Consider the following 16915-nt stretch of genomic DNA (forward strand, 5'->3'; position numbering starts at 1 on the left):
ATGGCTCAGCTTCATTGGTATGTCATGTATGTAGCTTGTAAAGCTCTCAGGGACCCTTGGAGATGAAGAGTGCTACATAAATATGAAATATTGTTAATGTGATGTTCCACATTAGGCGTCCCATTGTGCTGCGGCAGACTTTTGTAATAAAATGCAAAGCAAATACGAATGCAGGCCCAGTGTTTGCAAGGCAATCTGAGGGGCTGCTTCTCACTGAAAACCCTACTGGCTTCTGGCATTTCTGAGCAACTTGCATCTGCGCTGACGACATCCCCGTGTGCACCGGCCTCTGAATGATGCCTGTGGTCATCCCACAGTGACACTGCTGCTTGCTGCAATGGCTGGTCCCACTCACCAGCCTGGGAACAGCAGGTCACCAAGAGGATTTTTGAGAAAGGGTGGTGAGGAAAGTTATTAAAACTCTCTCTTAAAATAACAGTGGGACTGCTTGATTCTTCACACATTTCTTTGCATGGCTCAGGTCCCCAGAGGTTCTATATCGGAGAAATCCCAGTGAGAAATCTTGGATTTAATTCCTTTTTCAGTTGTAATTTGCAGCTTGTCTGGTTCTCCAGGAACACCAGTCTTGGAGTAAGCATGGTTAAAGCTGTCTTTCAATACATATTTTTAGACATTGAGGCTTTTAGAACTAGTTTCATTTTGAATAGTTTTTAAATCACGGATTTTAGAAAGGAAGGAAATGTTTTGTGTTTCTTTCCTAAAATTTTTTTTGGATCCTGAAACTATATGTAAATAATTCATGGTTGATTAGAACACATGGTGATTTTTCAGACACTTTTGCATGCTAGTTTTGTGTAGTTAAGTAACACAATATTAAGGAGCTCTTAAAAATAGTACAAATGTCTTGTTTGAATGGCCTTCAAAATGTGCGTACAGCCAGGATTTGAGTTTTTTCCCTCAATTTCTTTAAGCATTTTTGTCTGACTCAGTCATACTGATGGAGTCCCATGACTGTACCACATTTTAGCACAGAGAGATACCAGCAGGGATTTTGACTGTGATTCTGCACCATACTTTCTAGAGTTGGTCTCTTACTGAAGTTCATTGCAGGACAAGGGGCTTAAACTACTTGTTTTGCTAACAATCATACGTAATCAACATATGTTTGTGCTGTGGTGTTTAAGGTTGGGTGCAGGGGAGGGATAAGGAAATAGATATATGTGGTGGATAATCATAATATCTTTGTCTAGTTTTAATTCTGTAAAGATACAGGGTGAAACTCAAGCCTTAATGGGCGTTTTTCCAATGACTTTGAAGGAGCCAGGATTTTACCCTGCAGCATTGCCAACTCATGTGATTTTATTGTGCACATCCCAAAATCTGGAGGGTTTTCTTCTTAAAGCCCTCACTCTTGAAATCCAGGGATTAGAGAGCAAACTCCTCTCCTACATTTTGTAATAAATGTTTCTAACCTGCAGGGCTGCAAAGAGAAGTTTAAAATCATGGCTCTAGGTTATCTGTAAAGTAGAAGGCAAATGACCTCTAAATATTGTTGTTTTCATCTTTAAAATCACATTATTTCTATGGGAGACTAGACTCATGGCTTTTTAATCCTTGGCGTTGGCAATAAATACTGCAGATATATATTAAGATTATACATCTTAATGTATAATATGCCCAGCATCCGTTGTGTGCTATAGTTTTGTGGTCATGACAGTGTTCTCAGCTGATCTCAGTTATATACCTCTGTGTCTTGTAACCTAGTGTTTCTGTAGTGAGCCTGCCATACTCCTCGTACAAAAGAAATATCCCCAGGACCTAGAGGGTGCCTGTGGGATGTCGGTGGCAATGACAAGAGGGTCTCTGAATTTTGAGAAGAGACAGCATTCCCACTGCTGTGTTTTGTGAGGGAATATTTATTGCGACGGCTTGTACAGGGTTTACAATCTAAGTATGTATTAGAGAGAAAACCTGATGTTCTCTGTTTTGTGCCTGAGGAGCAAACTGCTGCCTGCAGTTAAGCTAGGGCACCCTCACCCATCAAAAGAGAGAAACTTGCCTCCGATTCCAGCCTGACTGGGGTCTGATGTGTCACACTCCGCACATGCCCTTGCCTCTCCATTAACTTGAAAAAGATCCATAGGTGGCTATTTCAGAGGATGGCTTTGGATATCTAAAGTGGCATGAGATGAAATTCCAAGACTGTCCGAGGTTGGAAAATGGAGGGAGAAGTCCCAAGGACCAGGGCAGTGTCTCCATCCCAGAATCAGCCCAGCTCTGTCATGTTTCGCTGGGAACCTGGTGTGTGTTTACTACAGTAGTGTTGCTGGGATTGTGTGGTTGGCTCTTTCATATTTTCAAATTATAAATTGCTGGCTTTCAAGAGAAAGATATACCAATCATTTGTTTATTTTTTTTTAACTAGATGCTTAATATTTAGAGTCCTGCATTTGTCTTAGTTACCAAAGGAATAGTGACCCGATTTCAGGGCTGCCAGTCTGATGGATTTTTCTTATGACTCATAAATTCTATCTTTGCTATTGCATGTTTCCCATAAATTTGCAGAGGTGTTTGTCCTCCAGTTACCAGGTTGGACCAGGCTAGATGAAATAAAGAGGATGGAGGGCCAGACTGAACTGAAGTGTGCTTTGGAGGTACTTTGAGAAGATGTAGGTTGTGTGAGGTGCCACAAACAGAAGTAGAACAGAGAGCCTATTCCCCAAGCACCCCAGTCCCAGGGTGTGAAAATATGCTCCAGGAAGATGAAAATATTAAAATGGGCTATGGACCACAGGACAGAGCCACAGTGAAGAGACAGTGCTTCACAGAAGCATGCGGTCATGGTGGACTGAAGCCCTAGAGCGTATCTGAAGGGTTAATAGCATTTCTGTACCACTAGCTTTTCTGATGGTCCTTCTACATCAGTAGGTTTCAGCACAGTGTTCTGTCTTACAGGCATGCTCAGGCTGCTTTTTGGGGATTGTCAGCAGGCAACTAAGGATGTGTCTATGTGAGTGTTTTCTGGTGATCAAGAGTCCTGTTTTGAGGTGGGTCTTCTGGGTGACCCCACTCACTGTGGTCTGGTTCAGCCTGGCCGGAGCACACATGTGGTTTTGGATGGCCTGTCCCAGGAGGTGCTCTGCAAGTGCACAGCTGGCACGCTTCACCTACAGGCGGGTTCAGGCCACAGGACCAGGCTGCAGCTAGCCAGAAATAACACCCTTCAAACACATGCGGTGTAGAGGCTGGGTCCTGTGTAGCCACTGTTTCACTCAACAGCTCGCTTTAACTGCACTGCGCTGCTCTCTGATGCACAGGATGCCTAAGGAACTGGAGTGTGGTCATTGAGCTTGAAATCACCAGGTAGCAGTCTCCACTTCCCAGGGAAAAAATTAGAAAAAGCTGAAAGCCATTATTCTGGGTTGGTTCTAGAAGATTTTCCATAAGTAAATGGTGCGTTGTTTTAACACTACTGCTCATCTAAGAAAATGGTGTAATTCACTGCTTGAACATATGTCTGTGTTGCTGGCTGCCTGCCCTTCCCAGGTGCATTTGTGGATGTGTGAAAGCTGAACCGGCCCCATGGTGTGGGGCATGTTCTGAACTGAAACAGCTGAGTATTTAACATGTGTACCTGGGTACCGGCTTCTTTTTGGATGTGCATTGGCTCCTCCATTGAGTGCGTTCCTATAAATGTGGGTTTATGGATTTGTTTAAGCACTGCACAGATCCTTGTGTTGAATAAAAATTACTTAAGGAGTAGAGCCTCCTTCCTGGGAGTGGCTCGCCGGCTCGAGTTTTAAGTGCAGTTATTAATTTTGAGGAATTAGAGCCTGAAAAAAGTCAATGTGGCAAAGCTCTGTGATGTTCCCATTTTTAATTGGATTTTGAAGCTCATAATTAATTTGTTTAAAAGGGGGGATATCCTGGCTCTGTAGAATTGAGTGGGAGTTTTGCCATTGCCTTCAGCAGAGGAGGATTTCACCATCTATCTTTTTGTTCTTGCTAATCCTCTGCAACAACACAAGAGCAGCCTGGCACATGGAAAAGATCCTTCCCATTTCTTCTCCCTGCTATTGCCAGTAGTGAAGTAGGAGGACCCTCCCCCCCTTCTCCATGCCCATGCTTTCTGCATATGTGCACCTCAGCAAGATACACTTTAATTTCATCGGTGGGTAAGGTGAAAGCAGCCATTAAAGAAGCAGTTTGTTTTCAGTCTTCACATGCAGAGATACAGAGGTCTCTCTTGTCCTGCCCTCTCATGTTTTTTGAGTAGCTGCAGGAAGGCAGGAATCTAACCTCTTTGAGGTCTCTGGGTCAAGGAACCATCCGACATGGCTTTAAAGGTCACTGTGCTCCTTTGCATTTATCTTGTGCCACCTGGAGTACTGTATGCCAGCGTGCTGTCTGGAGCACAAAGAGGTACTATCTGACATTTTGTGGATGGGGCTTGGGTTACAGAGGAAAAGCATCTGAAAATAAAACTCAGCTCAGGGCTGTGCAAGGCCAGACCAGGAACACTTGAAAGAAGAGCCCTTGCAGCAAGTAACAGAAATATGTGGCATCCTGTAGGTATACCAGTAATCACGCTTGGCATTTCTGTCTCTCGTAACCTATATATAGCACTGTACGTTTTCAAACCTCTTGACAAATGTTAACAAGCCAAACTCAGCTTCAGTCCTAACAGCTCTTGTTTCACAGAAAGCCCAGGATGTTTTTTCTTCACCCTTCTGCTCTGTAGGCAGCTGTATCCTTCAGACTGGCTGTACCTGCCAGATTTGGCTGAGCAGTCATCTTCTGTATTTGCTTTGCAGTGTGTGGAGCAAACATACGCTGCAAGGCAGTTTGTCTGCCTTGCTGTCTCCACTCTAAGGTAGGCACTAGAGAGCGTCAGAGAACCAAGGAAGCTGAATTATCATTGAGGCTTGTTTACTGACAGCTTTTAAAAATAATGCATGAACTTTCCAGACAAAACCAGTGCACCATGATAGACATGACCAGAGCTGGGGAAATCTCTTTTCTCAGAGAAGGGGAGACCAGATGCAGTATGCCAGATAAGATGTCAAGGGCTGGAGGGGGAGAGCGCTGCAATTGCAGCTCTAGTGTCTGGGGCCAGCACTGGTGACAGTGTTTGAATTACACTTGAGTAACCAGCCCAGAAACAAGACATCAGCACTTGGCTCACTAACAAGAAGTTTCTTGCCTTTTTTTTTTTTTCCCCTGAATAAATCCTTTTAAAAAAAAAAAAAAAAAAAAGGCAAGTCTGCAGGGATCACCAGGCAGGCACAACCTAAGTGGGGTGGTATTATTGTTGGCTCGGTCCATTGTTGTGTTGGGCATTTTCCTGTGGTGGACACAACTGAGACATCCAGGCTGGCCTATCTGCATTCAGGGACTGAGGGACAAGTGGATGTTCTGGCAAAGTCCTGCTGGCTGCTGCCCCCTCTTCATTGCTTCATTCCAATGTATCCTTTAATTGAGCTACTGAGCCAAAGAAACTTCTCAGAGGCCAGTAAAATGGCTCAACTCCAGTTAATGCCTTAGCCCACTCTGCTGTTCAGTCTGGGGCAGATGACCACTCTACAGCAGAGCTGCCTGTGCAATAAGAAGTCCACAGAAACTCACTCAGAGAACAGGTTTTTTTGATGCAATTCTCTTGCCCTCTTCACTTTTCTTGCTCTTTTGGCCTCTCTGATTTGTCACCTTGAAATACATAGGTCTCCCATAACCAGATCTCACTCTTTTACTTGCTGAATAGACATGCTAAATATAGAAATCTGCGTCTCTGCACTGAGAAATTTGTATGCTGTGGCCAAGTGATTGTTTCACATGACTGGCATAGAGGTCATACAGACTACAACTTCAGTTTGGTCAGTAGTGAATTTTTAAAAATCACCTTCTTAGCAATTTTAAGAACAAATAAATAAGTAATAATCCCTAATCCCTCCTCTGTTTATAATTCCCAGTTTTGAGTCTTGGTAGTGGAAGTGATTTCTTGTCTGCATTTTATCTCAACTCCCTCCTCTTCTAATGCATCCATACAATGCTGACTGCATGGGAAATAGAGACATGGAGTTTATATAGGAAGGGATGCACTGCAGCATTTGTTCTAGGGGGGAGATGATAAATTTGAATGCACATAAGTGCATGTGCACTGAATAAGAAAAGGGACTGAATAAGAAAAGGGGAGGCATGAGACCTTGGAATTCTTCATCAGAAGGTGTTCATGACTCCATTAATGTTACACCATGGCGGACTTTGTTCCACAGACACTGGTTTGCATTAGAAGATAGGTAGATGTGAACACAGCAGATCAGCATCTCTCCTGTCTTATCACTGCACCATTTCACTGCCTTCAGTGGTGTGGTTAATATTTTGGGGCAGAATAACAGCTGATAAAGGTGTAGTGCAAAAAGCCTGAAGAACCAGCTGATTTAAAGAAGAAAACATTTCTCCTCTTGCACTCACTGTACTGACACGTAATTCCTTGAACCAAGGAACAGTTTTTGTTGTCAGAAGCAACTGAAGATGCAGTCCTAGGGAGCAGTAGGCGTAAAAGCTTGAGAAGAACAGATGTGAGTCTTGCCATGCGAGAGGTAAATGGCAGCTGGGGTAGAGCATGTGATGCACTGGTGGTGGTCACTCTGGCGTGATGCACACCTGCAGTGTGTTCAGGTGTTAGCACAGCCACCCACAGGTACCACAGTAATTCATCTGGCAAGGGCAGAGTGAGCTGAAAAGCTGATTGAAAACGAGGTTCCAGCCACACAGCAGGACAGGCATTTGGGGATGTTCTGATGGCTTCTTTGAAGAGTAATTGATTGGTTTTGTTAGAAATGGGAAATAAGGTTGCGCAAGAATTTTAGCAGTGGTAAAATTTGGGCTGGATCCCATCCTCAGTACAATGCATCATAAGCCCTAAATTGTTTCCATCCCGCACTAGCCATGAATTGTGTGATGGGCTAACCTGCCTGAGCAGGACAGAGGCGAGGTGGGAGGACACCAGACTTGCAAGTTGAGTGCTCAGTAATCCTGCTGCCACGCTGACTGTTCTCTCCTCCCCTCTGCAGGTGAGAAGCCTTACAAGTGCTCGTGGGAAGGGTGCGAGTGGCGTTTTGCACGGAGCGACGAGCTCACGAGGCATTACAGAAAGCACACGGGTGCAAAGCCCTTTAAATGCAACCATTGTGACAGGTAATGCAGCCTCTTAACTTGGTGTTCAAGCAACATGCAGACGTTGTGAGCAGCATGGTGCTGCCACCTTCCCGAGACAAGAGACCTGGCTCCCAGCAGAGGAGCCCCTTCTGGCCTCCTGTCCCACTGCCTCTATCCTTGAGCCAAGGAGGGACCCTCCCCTCTGCCCCTGTCCTCTCTGCTGCAGTGGCCAGGTGGGCTGGGAGATGGGGAGCACTTCTAAGCAGCCTAAGCTGTTTCCATCCCGCAGCACAAAGAGATGGGGGACCAGGTGTAGGTCTGACTGAAAGCTGCCTGTGTCTGTTGTGGGCAGAGGATTCAGTCCATAGGGCAGCTGTTGTTAATACTCTTAAGCAGAGAAGACATTGAGAAGGCCCTAGACCAGTTCAGTGATGGACCTCTCGACAAAGGATCTCCACAGCTTTCTGTTTCCTGGTCCTGTGAGCCTGGTGCCCTCACAAAGGCAGAGCTCCCTCTATTTGCTCTGCTTCAAGGACTACCCCAAGCACCACTGCTGGCTGCCTGCATTTTGTCGGGGTGAGCCTCACAAATCAGATGGGCCTCACAAATGTATGGGTGTACAACCAGGGGGATGAGGATTGTGTGTGGCTGTTGTGCCACAAATCTGTAGGAAATGTCTAAGAGATAAGCACTTAATTTCTGTGTGATCAGTGTCTTCTCTTACTGCTGAGTCCAGGGCTCCATGCTTCCCCATATGAAACCAGGGAGAGTCAATGAAAGACAGCAAAGGGCTTAATTTTCAAAAGCACAGAAGTCACTTAGGCACATCTGACAGTTTAAGTTCATGGGGTTTTTTTGTGTAGGATCAGGGATCTCTGCAGGTTCCTGCTAATTTTTTCCTGTGGTTTTAATTCTCACCCTTGACAACAATTTGATGTGGGAAATACTCTGCACCTTCATTCTGTGTGGGCCCAGATTTAAAATCCAAACAGGTGCCCAGAGCCAGGGTTCCTGAAGAGCCTGTCATGCAACAGTCCTCTGGGCACTCAGAAATAAGGGCCCAGTTTTGTCTTGTGAGCTGAGCACCCAGTAGCTCCTTATGAGAGCCATGGTTGCTGCCACTCACTGCTGATTCCTTTTTGCAGTCCTCACTGCATTAGCTGCTTGAATGAATGATGAGCTCATCTGAAAAACTTGGTCATCCTTGCTTGGTGCTGAGCATTTTTGAAAGCTGGTTTCTTTGAATTTAGAAACAAAATCAAAAGAAACCCCCCTTTCCCATCCCCAGTCCCAACTGATAAGAAATTAGGGTGGAGCAAAAGCAATTACTCCTGTAATGACGCCTGACAGCACTGACAGGATGGAACAATGAGCACTTCTCCTCATCGCACCCCCCCCAGCTGGAGACTGGCAGTGCCCTGGGTGAAACCGGGATCCACTATTGAGTAATCAAATAATGTGCTTGCATCTGAACATGTTATCCAGCTAATCCTATTTATATATATTTTTGAAAGAGGCTTAAGAAAATTGCCCATCTTTTTAATGCAGCACTAAGGTTCTCTGCTCTGATAAGGAAATGTCTTGTAATACAATAAAGGCTTTAGGAAGCCTCTGGGTACACCAGACCAGCAGAGAACATGCATGGAGAGAGGATGTGTGGGACATAAACAAGGGACCCCATCCTTTTATGGGAAGGAAATTCGATCATTTTCACATCCTGCCTTTCCAAGAGCTTCATCTCCTTAAGTGCTCTTCTCCCCTTGTCTCTGCTCTTCCTGTCCCCCTTCCCCCATGGCGGGCTTCCTCTTGGATTATCTTTTGTTTGCTCAGAATGAGGGGGAAAGATAAACCAAGTAGGGACCTCTGGAGTTCTGCTTTTGTATAATCACCTCTGTGAAGGAGAACATTTATGTTCTCTGTTGTGAATGTGAGGCATTGCCTTTCTCTTTTCCCTCCTCTGAAGAACAAGCTAACCATCCTGGCCCCACAAACACACACAGGCACACACACATACACACAAAGCTCCAGGGTTTCTGTCAGGACAGGCAATATTTTTAGCAGAGATCTAAAGAAATTCAGTCAGTATTTTCAACTCCTCTGTCTCTTTCAGCCCTTTGTTAAGTATTCATTCTTCTCCCTCTACATATTATTCTTTCCTACCTAGGTTTTTTCTTTGGCAGCCAACTCAGTCACTGCAGTAAAGAGATAAATTCCTGCAATCATCTAATGCTTTTTGTGCTCTTCAGCTGAATCTGTAGATGAAGAAAAAATATTTATTAGTAAGTTAAGAGTGCACTGTTAAGCTCCATGCACATGCCATCTGTGTGTGGTGGTAAGAGACAGATTTGTCTTTACTCTCCCAGTCAGTTGTTGCAAGCTTGTAGAGTGATGGTGCCTGTTCTTCTTTTGGCCCATTCTGCTATACCACTACTTTCCTTCTTTTCTCGTTCACAGATCTCTCTACTACCACCTGTTGCAGATGTCACCTCAAGCAAGCACTGAAACATGTGCCTAAATCTGTCCTTAGCTATTTAGGCAGACTTTTAATATTAAAGACACTCCCTCCTGAGCCAGGGTTCCCAGCTGGAGAAGTTTCTCCTTATTTGAACTGCTACCCTTTATTGCACCCACCATATTGACAGGAGTTGTAGTCACTCCTTCAGACATCCTGGCTTGCTAAACTTAAGGAGCCATTTGGAGCTACGTTTAACAACAGCTACGTAGCACAAAACATATGCCTGTTGTTGTTCAGAGGTGAAGGCCATGCCTTGGCAATCAGAGCATGAAAGTGGTGATTCAAGTAGCAAAGAAGGGGAATGTTGTGCACACAGTCTGGCTGCAATTCCCTTCCCAGGCTGTTTTCAGATGCATTTGTGTCTCCGACCTTCTGGCCAACATCAAAGGGGTATTAATGTCCTCTGCGTACAGATCAATTTTAAAACAAGAGATAAGACATGATTCTCTTCTCCTGCTGTCTCAGCCCTATCCCAACACCATGCAGTCCACAGATCACATTGTTAGTTCTAGCTGGCAAACTACTGGTTTGCGTAGCACCATAGGTACTGCAAATGATGTGTGGTTTGGTGGCAGCAGGAGAGAAAGGAGAATGAGTTAAAGTGGTGCAGAAAGCAGTGTACAAGTCCCTAGTGCCTTCCACACACCAGGGATATGCTGGTTATTAGTATTCCCCACAAATTACACTCTTCAGAAAGGCGGGGTAGGGTTATATTCCTCACAAAATGCAAGTCCTCAGCCCTCCAAGGGTAGGAGGATGATGGGGTAGTGGCACTTGCTTGTTCTGCATAAATATGTGTTTAGGAGATAAGAGTTTAGTGCCAGGCTATTGGGGTATACATTCCTCTGTGTGTGTGCACATGCATAGTTTCTTTTTTGACAGCAAGCTAAGAGCACACTTAGCTAGAATGAACACATCCCACTGTGGAGAATCCACAGCTGGTAAGAACGATGGCTGAGCAATAGATTCTCTTCTCATTGTAGTTACCTTCCCTCTTTCTTCTACAGAGGCTTCAGTGCCGATCAGTACTGTGTTGCTAAGGAGATAGAGGAAAAAAAGAGAAAGGAAGGAATTGTGTTTGGGAGCAGGGAATTTCTGTATCACGCATCACTGTATGATTTTCAGAATGAGGGTATCTTATTCTAGCATAAACTGTCCTTTCTAGGAAGAGCAGGACTGAAGGAGGGATGATGGGGAAGATTGTGATGGGTCCACGTACAATGTGCAGAGCTGGCCTGGAACTGGAAGAGGTGCAGAGCCAGAGGTGTGGAGCAAGGTCTTGTCTCATGAGCAGGACTGGAGAACAGCAAGCTGCACTTTCTTAATTTTTGAAGAAAGGAGTTTCCCTTGACAGCTTATCCTGTGGAGCCTCTTCCACGACTGTCTCTAGTTCCAGAAGGAAAAAAAAAAATGTGTCCACTGATCAATAGCTTTTTTTGACAGTGTGATTGGGTTGCAAAATTTTGTAGGGACTGTTTGACTATTGAAAATAAATGTCTGCATCCACTGGCTTTACCAAGAGATAGAACTAAGCAAATTAGTCATTGGGAGAATGTGAAGAATTAGTATTGTACCATTTTATTAGCTATAAATTTGCAAATATGGTACCATTTTATTAGCTATAAAAATATTCTAGGGCTGAAAAATATACCAGATGCTAATAGTGTGGTTATTGATGTGAAACAATATACCGAATCCATATTTTAACACATCTTGCTGTGCTGTGACTTTGCATACTTTTTCCTGGATTGCATCTATAATGTAGACAATCGGAGAGGAAAAGCCATGCTTGGGTGGTGGTCTTATGACTAATCCTAAACTGAAGTGCCAGCTGGTGCATGTCTTTTTGGCAGCCACTCAAGCTGTTGTTTTGTTTTGGCAGCCCTCATAGCCAGAGCACGCTGCTTTCTCAGTTTAGACTGACGAGAGAGATGTTGGTCCAAGGATGTATTTTGGCACCCTAGAGCTAGAAAATTCTAGCTGTGCTGAGCCTGCTGCATTGAAAGCCAAGGGTCCATTGTCAGATTCATGTCTGTGTTGCTGTGTTTCATGTAGGAGCTTAGAGGAATGCAGCCTCCATCCTATTTTGAAGGCTTTCTTAATTTTTGCCACTCTGAAGGTATTAGCCTGCTTGTAAGCTGCTACAGATCAGTAGAGAACAGCTGACTTGAGCAGAGCTATGCCCATCCGCAGAAGATGAGTATGTAGCTTTTCTTGTGAAAATTGCCTTCTTATGAAGTTTCTTTGTCTTAAAAATGCACCTCTAGATCACTCATCTCTGCACATAGATGCAGATAGTTGGCTGGTGCAGAGGAACACTGCCAATGGGCCACAGAAGATCCCCTATCTATTTAAAATCTCATCATTTTTATAGTTCTTCTCTTTCTCAGCCTGTTTCTGCTTAGGGTGTTTATCCTCTAGGTGTTTGCCTTTAGATTGAGTGTTCTTTTTTTATCTTTGGTTTTTGGCTTTTTTTACTGTGTAGTTCAATTAGTTCTTTTACCTTCTTTCTGAAAAATATGGAATACTCAACTATTGCTTTTTTGGAAATAAATTCAGTGACCATGTATGAGCTATGCAGATTCTCACAATAAACCATTTGGATATTCTTCAGACCAGTGTCAGTGGGCCTTTTATACTCTAAATCTGTGGGGCAGTGAAAAGACATTCCAGGCAAGTCAGTTCTGGAAGTGGCTTTTCATGGTGTCCTTGGAGCCTGCGAAAACAGTTTACTCAAAAGCCACACAGATATGTGGGGTTTTGTGTGATATTTATAATAGATGGGTTTTACTATTAGTAAAAATAAATAAGCCAGTGTCTTATGGCTCAGAGTGGAAAGAAGGCAAGCCAAGATTTGCAGGGAAGTTGGAAACCTCCCTTTTTTTAGTGCTCAACTTCAGGTATCTCCTAGAAGTTTAATTTCTGAGAGTGTCTGAGTCCTGCTGCTCTGACAGTCAGGCTCCATTTTAGGGCTTTGGGGTAGGCAGCCAGAACCACTGCCCGCTTGTCCTGCAGTTTGCTTTCTGGTGCTGTACGTATCTTTAATGCCACTGTGATGGTGGGTGTGAAATGGAGTGGTGCTTTCAATCCCATTTCTAATGGGTAAGAAGTAAAAAAGAAACCAAAACATTCTTGCCTACTGGCAGTCTTGATAAAAACGGGGTATATATTGAATGACAGGGAAGAAAAGCACTTTTCCTCCTGGGAACTTATTCCCCTGATCACTCTGACAATATCTTGGTAGTGTGAAGTGCCTGAATTTGGGCTGTTGTTCCTGCTGCTATGAGTGCTCTGCAGCATGTCTACTACAAGGCAGCTGTTCTAGAATAGTAATTCCTGATTAACTCTTTGTGGGGTTGCTCTTCTCCTGGAGTAAGTGAGTTGTAGTCTGAGTATCTTAACCCCCTTCCCAAGTGGATTAAGTAATTTCAGAAGAAGGTAGTCATAAACCTTTAGAGAGGGAGTTAATCAAGAATAGATGCTTCATTTCAAATTCATGCCCTACCTTATTCTCAATTAACTGCATGTTTAGACCAGCCCTAAAACGCGACTGGTTCTCTAGGGTCGTCGCTCTAAGTCTGTGTCATCAGCATCCATCTACATATTCAGAATGTCAAAACATTATGTTTTCCTAAGAGATGGAGAAAAATGGCTTTGTGGATAAAGAACAGAAGTTGAAAGCTGAAGTCCTGGCTTTTTTTTTTTCTTCTGAATTTACTACAGTTCTTTTGTGATTTACAATTTCCTTGTCTTCTCTTTCAATTTTCACTCTTACAAAACAGGCATAACACCTTATCTTCTCTCTACATCCTTCAGGGAGACAGCATTTATCATCATCCACATATTACCACCCAGATTCCCAGCAGAGAGAAAGGGAGAGATATGTATCTTGATGGATTGTCAGCCTGACAAACTCTGAACCAGTGTTCCTTCCAGTTTGGAGTTAGAAATCAGAATTCAGCTTTCAAAACTGGCATCATACTTGGGTTCTTGTTGCAGGTACTGGGCACTTGAGAAAACTTTTTTAAAACTAGTATTGCTGAGTAGTTGAGCAAAACTGACTTGTTTTATTATTATTTTAATATGCACACACACACACACAAAATATTTTATTTTATACCACATGTACATAGATTAGTGTTCTTCCCTGATGTCTGTCTGACTCAGTGAAAGAAGAGGAAGAGAGAGGAACAGAGAAAGAAGAGTAGTGTATTTAGCTGCTGAAGAGCCAGGATAATTGGCCATCTGTGGTCACAGAGGTCCATCACGCAGGGTTTGGTGGTGATTCCAATCTAAGGAATGTCTCCAAACCTGGATATATACTTCCTCCTATACATAAGGAGGATGGAGCAGGAATCTTGTTTTCCCAAATCTTGTATTTATTTCATTTCCCACTTGCTTTATTTTGCAGGTGTTTTTCCAGGTCTGATCACCTCGCTCTCCACATGAAGAGACACATCTAAGTATCGGTCAGTTTGACATGGATGTCATCTGAGCTAAGTGTTGTGAGATGAAAGTAGAACTCAAGTTACAACACGCTGCCTTGCAGGAGAAGAGAACTTGATCACGTGTACTCCTCTGTACAGAGACCACAGGCTCACACTGTCATGCACCCAATTATACTTCAATACGTACATCGGTTCTTTATGCCTTGCCCCAGGTGGATGGGAGAAGACGCAGGCGAGGAATGGTGTAAAGGTGAAGTCAATGTGAAGGAACAATTGTTTACAGTACTTCATCCCTCTTGGATTTGTTTCCTGGTTTTGCCAGTGGAAATCAAAATGGAGGCGGCTTCCCTGCAGGTGGACGGCAGTAGGAGGGGCTTATTTAACTTGCTTCTCAGTGCAACTCAATAGGAGAATATGTCGTCTTGAAGTTGCATATTTGTAGCACTAACTTTCTTTTTAAATAGATGGGGGGAAAACAGTGACCTAGAAAACCAAATCCCAGTTTGGTAGCCAAAATTAACCTCTTGGTTCATTTGTTCTTTTTCTGAGAATTCCAAATGTTCAGTGCATCAGACTTCTCAGAGACACTTTGGCCTGTCTTGGTTTTAGTTCTTCTTCCTAGAACTGAGCTATTGAGATCCTTTCAAGTCAATACCAGTGGCCTTAATGGCAGTAGACTGTGGAGTGACACTTGTGACACAAATATCCTCTTTTTGGCCTGAGTTTATGTAGACTTCACGGAGGATTGTATTTTTGTTGGTTGTTTTTGTTTTAATTTTTGTTTTGGCTATTGCACAACATATGCACTAGGGACTCTGGAAGCTGCTGCCATGATGGCTAAGTGGCCAAGGGATAAATCCCTGAGAAACAGCACCTAATATCTCTGTAGGCCTCACCTTATTGCCATAGCTAAGACTTCTTGTTTATTTGTTGAACAAAAAACTTTAAAAGCTTATTTGGAAGCTTAAACATTTTTTTCTCTTTTCTCCACGAAGAAGTGATCTTCAGAACTCCTTGTCTTCACCTGGATATCGGTCTGGGACTGGCCACACAGGCATGACTACAGGATTCCTTCCACGTCATGTGAGCATGTTAGCCACAACCCACAGTGACTTAATGATGAATTATGTTGCTTTTTCTTGCTGTTCTTCTATTAACCAATTTAAAACATTGGACTTTTGTTTGTGTAAAGAGCACCTGCAGATGTTTTAATTTAAAGATAATGTTCGGTGAGCATCTTACACACAAAAAAAACCCCAAGCCAAAAATCCTACTCCAGTCTCTGAGTGTGAAATTGAGAACCTCTTCCAAGTACAATGGTTTAATTCAGCATTAGTCTTTTAAAGAAGTTATCAAAGTCCTCCTTTTCCAGTCGTCAAGTTGATGCTGTAGCCCACTCCTATATGAAAAAATGTAACAGTGTGAATGATGAAGGAAGATTTGGATTTTATATGCAGCAGTGAGGCTTTTCCAAATGATTGGTCTAAAGTATTGCTAACCTAGAGGTCCATTTTGGCCTACTGTGTGAACCATCAAGGAGAAGTGGAGGTCTCATGCTCACCCTTCCGTCCTATTGATAGTTTGATTTTGTTGGCTCAAAGTGGATTAAAATCTTCATTACAAAAGAAAAACAAAAAAATGTATCTTACCTTAACTTGCTTTTGTAACCGTTTGGCACTGGCCCTGACTCCAAAGACTGCATTTAGGACCATAAAAATGGCCTGTACAAGCAGGCAGGTGGGTCATTAGGTTGTATATTTTGTGTATTCTGGGACCATCCCTACAAGATGTGTCTAGAAATGAAACAAAATGATGTGTGGTCCACAAATGGTTGCTGCTCTTTTATACTGTATTAGCCAACTGCCCTTCTTTGACTGTTTTGACTCATTGACTGTTAAATATTTCCCTTAATTTATGTTTTGGGAGGTAAAACTGTACTCCTAGGGGAAAAAAGAACAAACAAGAAACTCAATAGATGTTTAAGAGCCGTCACCGGGATCCTTGGCACTTGAATTCTCAGCATTTTGCAACCTTTGGTTCCAGTGAGAGATTGAATTTACTCAAAAGATGCTGTTTTTCTTCACAGTTTTCACAAAACACTGTGACTGTCAACTGAACACTTTGGGGACAGGGGGGAAATACGATGTCTGGCCCATATGGCATGAAATATGGACCAAAAAATAACCATCTTTTAGGGACAATGGTGTAACATTCGTGGTAAAAGCATGAGAGAGAGCAAGAGAGAGAGTGAAAGAAAGAAAAGAGAAAGGGAAAGGAGAGAGAGAACGAAAATTGAGTTTATTCCAAAGATTTAAAACTAACCGTACTCTATATGTGTGTATATATATATACTCTTTTATGTATATATGTATACATTTAAAAATTGCAGAGTACTGCTTTCTGACAATCTCGTATTTCTCTACTTCTGTATTTGCATACTTTTTATGGCCATTCCACCTAGCTGTTCCACTGGGACTGAGGGCCCTAGAATGGAATTTGTGTTGGAATATATAGAGCATGCTGCCAGATGTCTAATGGGAGCTGAAAGCTCAGCTGTGTGAAACTGTAGAGCATCCAGTCAGTGCATTAGATTGAAAAAAGGATAAGAGAATCCTAGAATTTCCTTACTGTAGTGTCCTAAAGTGTGTGCTCTCAAACCCACCACTATGATCTTCATTGGCTGTGAACCTGCGTAAATATCCTTCTTTGACCTCTGAACACACCTGCCTTTAGACACGTTATCAGTAGTCTACAAACCTTAATTATTAAGTGACAGTTTAAGTACCAGACTCTGTTTAAAATTGAAAAAATCAAGCAAGACTGTTTATTTACTTCC

At 43.1% G+C, this 16915-nt stretch overlaps 1 protein-coding gene across 2 annotated transcripts in view; it reads left to right on the plus strand.

Moving 5' to 3' along the window:
• Positions 1-14094, plus strand: part of KLF7 (Kruppel-like factor 7 (ubiquitous)) — a 56058-nt gene extending 41964 nt beyond the window's left edge. For both annotated transcript variants that reach the window (XM_010074448.1, XM_010074447.1), the window contains 2 exons: positions 7032-7155; positions 14043-14094. In XM_010074448.1, the coding sequence (XP_010072750.1) occupies positions 7032-7155; positions 14043-14094 (176 nt within the window). The remainder of the gene's footprint in view (positions 1-7031; positions 7156-14042) is intronic.
• Positions 14095-16915: the final 2821 nt, after the last annotated feature.

Source organism: Pterocles gutturalis, unplaced genomic scaffold (genome assembly GCF_000699245.1).
Source record: "Pterocles gutturalis isolate BGI_N339 unplaced genomic scaffold, ASM69924v1 scaffold21297, whole genome shotgun sequence".
NCBI classification, from domain to species: domain Eukaryota; kingdom Metazoa; phylum Chordata; class Aves; order Pterocliformes; family Pteroclidae; genus Pterocles; species Pterocles gutturalis.